The sequence below is a fragment of the Vicugna pacos genome, chromosome 26 (assembly GCF_048564905.1).
Source record: "Vicugna pacos chromosome 26, VicPac4, whole genome shotgun sequence".
Taxonomy (NCBI): Eukaryota; Metazoa; Chordata; class Mammalia; order Artiodactyla; family Camelidae; genus Vicugna; species Vicugna pacos.
Genome location: NC_133012.1, coordinates 26,124,154 through 26,133,509, shown reverse-complemented (window position 1 = coordinate 26,133,509; position 9,356 = coordinate 26,124,154). Strand labels below are relative to the sequence as shown.

The following is a 9,356-nucleotide window of genomic DNA, read 5'->3' as shown; positions in this document are numbered from 1 at the left end:
ATTAAGGCTTTTTTTTAAATTAAAGTTAAGTTTGGAGACTTTTAGTAACTCATCGATAGCTCATGGCTAGTTAGTGGGTATTACTAGTCTCCAAACTCTGAATCCAGTCTGATTCCAAAATGCAGCCTGTACTTTTATCCATTAGGTTATAAGAGAGTTCCCTTAAGATCAGGTTTTTCATGAAGCTTGGGGACGGAATGCATCCTACATGGTAGAACGCGAAGGTGGATGAAAATCACTGAAAATGCAACTTTTTACACACTCATTGGTTCACTCTTTAATACAGACAGCACGGGCCCTGTAGCTGAGTCGGTGTGCCGGGGAGATTAAACAAGCAGTTTATCAGCAGACGGGCACGACACTCCCGCCCAGGTGTCACGGCGGGAAAGCCTGGAGCGCGGGCCTCCTCCCGCAGCACGCCCTCCCGAGGCACGGCCTCGCAGCACGCATGCGCAGCACGGGGCGGGGCGGGGCTCCGCGGGCGCGGGGTTTGAAAGCCGGGGAGTCTGCGCGGCGCCGGGCTCGTCCGCTCTGCGGGATTTCCGGGCGGCAGCGCTCGAGTGGGCAGCCGGGAAGGCCCACCCACTCCGCGGGAACCGGAGGTGCGGGGTCCCTGGACCTTGCAGGGTAGACAGGGGGAGAGCCCGAGTCTGAAGGTGGAAAACCTATGTGCACTTCCCGCGGGGGAGGGTCTTAGGGGGTTTCGCCCCTGCCATTGGCTGCTTACATAACGTGTAAGCGCCGACTTCCGCCGGGTTGGAGGGGAGCGGCGCGCGCCCGCCCTGCGCATGCGCGCTGCCGCCGCTCCATCAGGCTCGCGCGCAGCTTTGTGGCTGTGAGCGTCCCGCCGCCAGTCATGGCGGCCGCCGGCGCCCCGGGCGCCCCGGTCCTGAAAGGTGAGCGGGTAGGGCTGCGGCGGCGGCGGCGGGCGGGCTGAGGGACGGCACCGGGTCGCGGCGCGCGCGGGGACTGGGCTCGCAGGGCCCTCCCGGAAGTCCGGCCGGCCACCGAGGGGGGGTGGGCCGCGGGGCTGTCCTGGAGTCCAGCTCGGTGACCGCCCCCGACCTCAGTGCCGGGACGGCCCTGTGGGGTGGGGAACGGCTTTGTGGGGCGGGGGGCTGCCCCGAGTCCAGCGCCGGGACCGCCTGGGTGGGCTGGGGGCTGTCCGCGAGCCCGGTGCCGGGCCGGCCCCACCTGGGCTCGGTGAGGGGAACGGTACAGGCACGCGAACGGGTGGAAGAAATGGGCGGGTGTGACTAAACGCTTTTTTTGGTTCTGGCGTCTGCGGCTCGGTAGGTTTGAGGGTGGGGGGCAATAGTGAAATTAGGAAAAGAAGCCGTAGCTCCTCTCCAAGGTCTGGGTCAGTGTTGTTATCATAACCGCTCAGTGCGTCCACGCACACCTGGAAGTTCTTTTAAAGCGTGAGATCCGCAAACTATGCTCCCTGCCCCCAGATCCTGCATGCTGCCTGTTTTTGTAGGGCCTGCAAGGAAAAATGTTCTTTGCTTTTTTAATGGTGGGCCTGGGGGAGGACAGAAGGGACAGATGAAAATAATACCAAATTTAAACGTCATTGTCCATAAAGTTGGAACACCTGTGCTTGCTCCTTAGTGTATTGTCTTTGGCTGCTTTTTTGCTATAATGAGGCTGAGTGGTTGTATGGCCCTGGAAGCCCAAAATAATTACTAACTCGTCCTTTTCAGAAAACAGACTCTTGCGCTAGAAGATTTAGGGTTGATTTAGGAATTTGGGAAGAGCATCCAGTGTTGAGAATGAAACTGTGACATAAGTATGAGTAAAGCTGTTCTTCTCTTGACATTTTAAGAACCGTAATAGTACCAATGCTGCTTTGAATAGGGTTTAACAGAAGAAATTTTAAATGTACTTTTTAATGTACATGGAGCGAGATAAATCTGTTGAAATCTTTGGATGAGGGTTGCTGAAATACCAGATGTATTTCATGCTAGTGTCTTGTTAATTTTCAGGTGTTGTGGCGTATGTCGAGGTGTGGTCGGCCAATGGAACAGAAAATTATTCAAAGACGTTTACAAATCAGCTTGTGGATATGGGGGCAAAGGTAAGAAATTCATGTTGCCATTGCTGCGTATGACGGTCCTTGGAAATGTAGTGAGGTATATTTGCATTTTCTTATTTTGGGAGTTATTACTAAGACCATGAAGGGCAAAGAAGACGGTAATTGGAGGGGTGAAACAAAAGAACTGTGGTATGAGGAATTTAGAACAGCAGCATTTACAGAGCAGGAGGGCTCTGGGCAATGCGAGAGAAGGAAAGCTCTGGGAAGAAAATGCAGGTCCTGCGGTTGGCTGCTGGGAGGCATGGTAATACTGTTGATCAAAGTGCAGAATACAAGAAAAGGAACAGTTTTTTTTTTATGGGAACATTTGTGAATTTGAGCACATTGGAAATACCTGGTAGACATTTGGACATACAGGTCTGGAACTTGAGATCGTCAAGGTTAGGAATGTTCCAGGAGTGAAGATAAGGGTCCGGTGTGGTGACGACCCAGGTGGTTAGAATGAAAGTGCTGAAGGTGCAGCCTATTTAATAGTTCACGGGCCGGTGATGGGAGCCGTGTCCCCAGGGACAAAGATGGAGAAGGATGCCAGGAGAACCTGGAAGGCAGAGGAGGGATGGACAGACGAGAAAGAGAGCATTTTAAACACTGTCGAGTCTTCAGAAGAGTAAAGATTGGGAAGTATACTCTTAAGTGTGAAAACTGCAAGGTCAGTGTTGAGTGTATCACAGTTTCCAGTGAACTGGGTGAAGGGGATGGAAATTTGTCTTGGAGTCACTGAGCCCCGTGGGATGGAGATGGTGGAAGCAGACTGCTCTCAGAGGGAGTTCAGCTGTGAACAAGGTGTTTGTGTGTGTGTGTGTGTGTGTGCTGGGATGTGGGGAGGATGGCTGACAGGCTGGGGAAGGAAGACAGTAACAAGAGTAAGATGTCGTCAAAGGCAGGGCAGGGATTAGGGCGAGCGAGGCGAGGGCGTAAAGTAAAGGAGGGAGGCATGCAGAACCCTCAGGCAGAGAGTGGGTGCTCCTGAGCACTGGGGGCTCACTCTCGTCCCTACTCTCACGGGGAGTCCGAGGCTCAGAGTAGGCTAGGGTGGAGGTCAGTCATAATGTAGGGGCAGGGCTTGCTTTTGAACCTAAGAAGTCACGCTTTCCCTGATGCACTAGAAGGTAGAAACCCTTGAGAGTTTGATGACACCAACCACTTACTTGGGCTGCACATGTCTTTGTGGCTGAGAAAAAAAAACCATGGAACATAGGAGCTGGCAAAATGGCTTTTGAGAGTAATATTAAGTTCATAGATCTCTTGAATCATTTTGTTTTTCATCTTTTATTTAGAAAATATTGTACAGTGAACATGGATGCAACAATTAACATGCTTACTGTGTCTCCATGCCTCTAAACAGTGTACTTATATGTGTAATTTTTTCTGAACTATTTGCAAGTAAGTTGCAGATGTCATAATTTGTCCCTAAATATATTTAGTATCTTTAAAACCAAGGGCATTTTCCTGTATGACAGAGGACGGTTGAACACATCTGAGGACACTGTCAGTGATTTCCTAAGTTCTCTGCAGTGGTTGACTCAGTTTATACTTTTGCTGTGTATGAAAACACCACTGTGCTTGGTTTTTTCTGTCTTTACCTTCAGCCATTCTGGTGCGGTTCTGGTGGTATATCATCCTGGTTTGAATTTGCATTTTCCTGCATGTCTTCAAATATTTATGTTAAAGACCTTCCTTGTTCAAGTCTACAGCTCATGTTTCCATTGGGTTTTTCTTTTTCTTCTTTATTTGTAAGAATTCTCTAGTTTTCAGTTAACTCTTTGTTGGCCATGTGAATTGCAATATTTTCTGTCACTCTGTGACTTGCCTTTTCACCTTCTTAATGATATCTTTTGATGGTAACTGTAATGTAGTTTATTCCTTTGTAGTGAGGTTTTTTGTATGTATCTTATTCAAAAAAAAAAATCTGTTCCTACACCAAGGTTACAAAGATTTTCTCTGTTATTTTCCAGAAGTGTTACTTTGCTTTTCACATTTATATTTATAGTACTTATGAAACTGTGCAAATAGTAATAGTTTGCATTTTGTTTTCTGCATTGTGTCTGCAGGTTTCAAAAACGTTCAACAAACAAGTAACTCACGTGGTGTTCAAAGACGGCTACCGGAGCACCTGGGACAAAGCTCGGAGGAGGGGCCTGAAGCTCGTCTCAGTGCTCTGGGTGGAGAAGTAAGTTGTTCTCTTGTTTTTCCTAGTTGTCTAGTATTGATAGAGTGTGGAGATGTTTTGCACGTTTCATAGAACCAGATGAAGTTTGATTTCCACCTTTTCTCTGCCTCTTACCAGGGCAGGTCATTTAACATGAGCCTCAGATTCCAAAAGATGGGTGTGGTGTAATCCGTACCCTGCCTGGGGGCTCTGAGACTGTTCTGAGCCTGGTGCATTCAGGAAAGCAGACGGAAGCAGGCTGTGTTAGGCACTAGGGTGGCCATAACAAAATACATAGACTGGGGACTTAAATGACAAATTTAATTCTCATAGTTCTGGGGGCTGGAAGTCCAAGGTGAAGGTGCCGGCAGGGTTGGTTTCTTCTGAGGCCCCTCTCCTGGACTTGCAGTTGGCCATCTTATTTCTGTGTCTTCACCTGGTCTCTCTGAGTGGCTCTGTGTCCTAATCTCTTCTTATAAGGGCACCAGTCTTATTGGATTAAGGCCCAGCCTAGTGGCCTCATTTAACCTTAACTAGCTCTTTAAAGGCTCTATTTCCAAACACAGTCACATCCTGTGTACTAGGAGTTAGGACTGCGTGTGAATTTGTGGGGACACAATTGAGCCACTGTTGTGGAACAGCAGTGGTCAGGAGGAGGCTTAGGAGGAGGTCGAGGTCAGAGTGGTGGGAGGTCAGATGGTGGGGTGTGATGCAGAGGTATGTGCGAATAGGACTAGGGGCAAGGGCAGTATAGATGGGGAGGGGTGTCATCAGTGCAGAGGGGTGTGGACGTGATCCCGAGTCCTGTAGGTAGTTGGGGGGAGGGGTGTCATCAGTGCAGAGGGGTGTGGACGTGATCCCGAGTCCTGTAGGTAATTGGGGGGAGGGGTGTCATCAGTGCAGAGGGGTGTGGACGTGATCCCGAGTCCTGTAGGTAGTTGGGGGGAGGGGTGTCATCAGTGTAGAGGGGTGTAGACGTGATCCCGAGTCCTGTAGGTAGTTGGGGGGAGGGGTGTCATCAGTGCAGAGGGGTGTGGACGTGATCCCGAGTCACTGCGGACAGTTGCAGGGGGGAAGGTTGTGATCTCTCTATCAGTGAGTGTGGACAAGGGAAGAGTGAAGGTCCAGGATTGAGCACTTCAGAGTTGGAGCTTGATTGAGAAGGAAGAACAGTGAGGAGGGGGTTCTAGAATTCAGATGAAGGTTTTCAAGGAGGGGATAATGATCAACTCTGGCAAACAGGTTGATAAAGACAGGTATAAGAGATTACCACTGCAGCTAGCGACGTGGGGTCTCGGGGTCTTGACAAGTAGTTTTGGCGGATTAGGGAGTAGAAGTTTAGGGGATTTGAAACGGGGTGTGCAGACGGGTCTGGTGGGGGCACAGAGCCGGGGCCGGACCTGGAGGGGGATGGAAGAGAAGAGGCTGAGGTGGGAGAACTGACAGCATCTCTGTGTGCCGAGGGAGCCCACCCGGCCGAGAGCGGAGTTCTGGTGACGCAGAAGCAAGAGGGCACGTTTGCTCGTGGACGTGGCTGACGGGGCTGTGGGGATGGACTCCAGCAGATAAGTTCACGGGTCATACAGGATGTGTAGGTTATCCTGTGTGTCCTGTGGGTTACGTAGGATCAAGGACAGTCATTCCATGAGGACAGGAGGGAGTGCAGAGTGTGCAGGGACAGTTGCTGCTAAGTGAGCAGATGTGTCATCAGGCCTTGTGGAAATGCTGTTCTCGTTTCTACTGTCTCATCATCTGGGAGTGAGAGTGGGAGAAAGGTTTTAGGAGAACACGTGAAGTAGTTGTCTAGGATCGTGGGAAAGGGGTGGGTCAGGGACTGTCCTGGAGGGAATGCCCTACTGGGCAGGACTAATAGCTCACCTGCGGGCGGTGGTTGTAGGTTGACCGTGAGGCCAGAGGATCAGGCTGGTGGTTCATCCAGCAGCCTGCAAGCCAGAAGGGTTTACCCAGGCACCCACGTACTGTCGGGTTTGGAGGGATGATGAGCCGTGGTGGTGATGGACCACGGACTCCAAGCTCTCTGGGGGCAGAGGGCAGAGCTCACGGCGGGAGTTGGGGGGTGGGGAGGTAGTTTGGTTAACAGACCGTGGATCTCAGTTGGGTTCAGAATTTTGGGGTTGTATATGGGATTGTATTTGGGAAGTTAGGAGGATGTGGCTGGAGCACTCGTGCTGTAGCCTGCGTCAGTGCTTTACTCCTTTGAATGGCTGGATAGTAGTCCGTTGTAAAGATAGATCACGTTTTATCTTCATCAGTTGGTGGACATTTGGGTTTTTTGCACTATTTGGCTATTATGAGTAATGCTGCTATGAACATTTGTGTCCAAGCTTTTGTGTGAATATGTATTTTCAATCCTCTTGGGTATATATACACCTAGGAGTGATATAGCTGAGTCACATGGAAACTGTTTATTTAGCTTTTTGAGGAACTACCAAACTATTCTTCATACTGGATGCTCCATTTTACATTCCCACCAGTAACGTGTGCAGGTTATTGCCCTTCTTTGTGTTTATCCCGTTATCATGAATGTGAAGTGGTGTCTCACGATGGTTTTGATTTGTGTTCCCCAGTGATGTTGAACAGCTTTCCATGGTTTTATTGGCTTTCTTTTGTACCTTTGGAGAAATGTTTATTCAGATACTTTTGTCCATTTTTTAAAACCTGGGTTATTTTATTGAGTTTTAAGAGTTCTTGTTGGTACCCTTTGAATCACAAAGTTTTTAATTTTTTTAAGTTCACTGTATCATTTTTTTCTTCTGTTGCTGTTTGTATGTGTTTTTTTTTTTTCCTAGGGGGAAAAGAGCACCTGATACTTGATAGAGACTGAGTCTCTAATTACGTAGGTGTTGCCATCTTAACAATATTTAATCTTGCAGTCGATGGCCATTGGATGTGTTTTCATTTGGGGGAATTGTCTGATTTCTTTCAGTGATGTGTTGTAGTTTTCAGGGTGCAAATCTTGCCTCTCCTAGGTTAAATTTATTCTAAAAACTTTTTTGATGCTATAGTAAATGGAATTGCTTTAATTACATTCTTAGATTGTTCAGGTGTTAAAATATTGAAATACAATCGATTTTTTATATGTTGACCTTGTAAACGGCAAGTCTTCTGAATTTGTTTGTTAGCTTTAAGTGTTTTGGGGATTTCCTTGGGATTTTCAGTATACAGTGTTGTGCAACACTTCATGGAGGTGGTTTTTTGTAATCTGTACATAGAGATAGTTTAACTTCTCCGGGTTCAGTCTGGATGCTTTTTTCTTTCTTTTTCTTTTCTACTTGCCCTGACTACAACTCTGGCACAATGTTGAGTATAAGTGGTGAGAGTAGACTTCTTTGTCTTGCTCCCAATTTTAGGCAAAAAGTTTTCACTGTTTTACTGTATTTCGCTATTAAGTGTGATGTTAGCTTTGGGTTATATAGATGCCCTTTTTCAAGTTGAGGAAGTTTCTTTCTATTCCAGTTTTTGTTTGTTTTGGGTTTATCATTAAAGGATATTGGATTTTGTTGAATGCTTTTTCTGCAGCTGTTAAGCGATTTATGTGGTTTTTGTCTTTTATTAATGTGCTGTATTCGATTGATTTAATATGGTGAACCAGCCTTACATTCCTGGAGTAAATTCCACTTGGTCATGTTGTACACTTTTCTTAATTGCTGGATCAATTTGTTAGTACTTACATCTTTTATTTTTATTTTTGCATCTGTATTCATAAGGAATATCGGTCAATAGTTTTCTGGTGATGACTTTTTCTGGTTTTGGTCTCAGGCAGTATTGACATCATAGAATGAGTTGGGACGTGTTCTTCTGTCTTTTGAAGTTTGTAAGGTTTGGTGTTAATTCTTCAAGCATTTGTGGAACTCACCAGTGAAGCCGTCTGGGCCTGAGCTTGCTTTTTTGAAAAAGTTCTTGTTCACTAATTCCATCTCTTGTTTTAGGTTTATTCAGATTTTCTGTTTCTTCTTGAGTCTGTTGAGTAGTTTATCTTCCTAGGATTTGTCCACTTGAATCTAGGCTGTTTAATTTGTTGGCATGCACTTATTTGTAGTATTCTGTTAAAACCCTTCTCCTTTTATTGTGGTAAGATCAGTAATTTCTGGTTTTAGTAATCGCTTCTCTTTTTGTCTTGATCAGTCTAGCTAAAGGCTTGTCAATCAGATGAATACAGATTTCCATAGGTTTCTCTATCTGAAAATGTCCTATTTCATCATCATTTGTGAATAATATTTTCAATGGATATGCAATTCCAGGCTGACTATTTTTTTTAATGTTTAAAGGCATTTTCCCAGTCTTCTGTCCTCTGGTGTCTCATGAGAAGCTCTTAGTCAAATAGTTTCTGCATTGTAAGTAACGTGTCCTTTTTCTCTGGCTTCTTTTCAGTTTTTCTCCTTATCTTTGATTTTCAGAAGTTTAACATAAGTGGCTAGGTATGGTGCTTTTTAATTTATTCTGTGTGGATTTTGCTGAGTTTCTTAACATGTAAGGTTATATATATTTTTCTAAAAACATGGTTAGTTAGGGCCGTTATTTCTGCGGATGCCTTTTCTGCCTGTTTTGCTGGTACCATAATCAGCTACACATCGGGCATTGGCTAAGTTTCTGTAGACGGCCAGATAGTAAACCTTTTAGGCTTCGTGGGCCACGTGGTCTTTACTCAACTACTCACTGTCCTGGTGTGGAAGGAGCCCTGGAGAATGAGCAAACAAATGAGTGTGGCCGTGTTGCAGCAAAACCTTATTACAAAACCTCGTCAAGGGCTGGGTGGCCTGCAGGCCATAGTTTGCCAGTCATCCTGTGTAATACAGCTTTTGAAATTTTCACCCTTGTCCCTAATGCCCTGGTTTTTGTTCACTATTTATCAGTCACTTTTTTAGTCTCCAGGTTGATTTTCCTTCAAGTTCATTGGCTCTTTTCTCCATCAACTCCATTCTGTCATTAAGTCCATTTATTAAATGTATTTCATTCAGGTGTTTTTCAGTTCTGACATTTCCACTTGGCTCTTTCTTATGTTTGCAAGTTTTGTTTTTCAGCTGAGATTTCCTGTCTTTACTTTTCCTGTCTTTCACTACAAGCATATTTCCCATTTCTTGGCAGAGGATA

The 9,356-nt window shown here is 46.2% G+C and overlaps 1 protein-coding gene across 8 annotated transcripts in view; it reads left to right on the top strand.

The window, feature by feature from the left end:
• The first annotated feature begins 583 nt into the window (after positions 1-583).
• MCPH1 (microcephalin 1) overlaps positions 584-9,356 on the top strand; it is a 185,880-nt gene continuing 177,107 nt past the window's right edge. For 5 of the 8 annotated variants that reach the window (XM_072950537.1, XM_072950535.1, XM_072950534.1 and 2 more), the window contains exons 1-3: positions 744-896; positions 1,986-2,077; positions 4,147-4,265. In XM_072950537.1, coding sequence (XP_072806638.1) covers positions 857-896; positions 1,986-2,077; positions 4,147-4,265 — 251 coding nt within the window. In that variant the 5' untranslated portion in view covers positions 744-856. Of the gene's footprint in view, positions 603-743; positions 897-1,027; positions 1,091-1,214; positions 1,293-1,985; positions 2,078-4,146; positions 4,266-9,356 lie in introns of those variants that run through there. The other 3 variants (XM_072950540.1, XM_072950542.1, XM_072950541.1) reach the window with 3 other exon arrangements.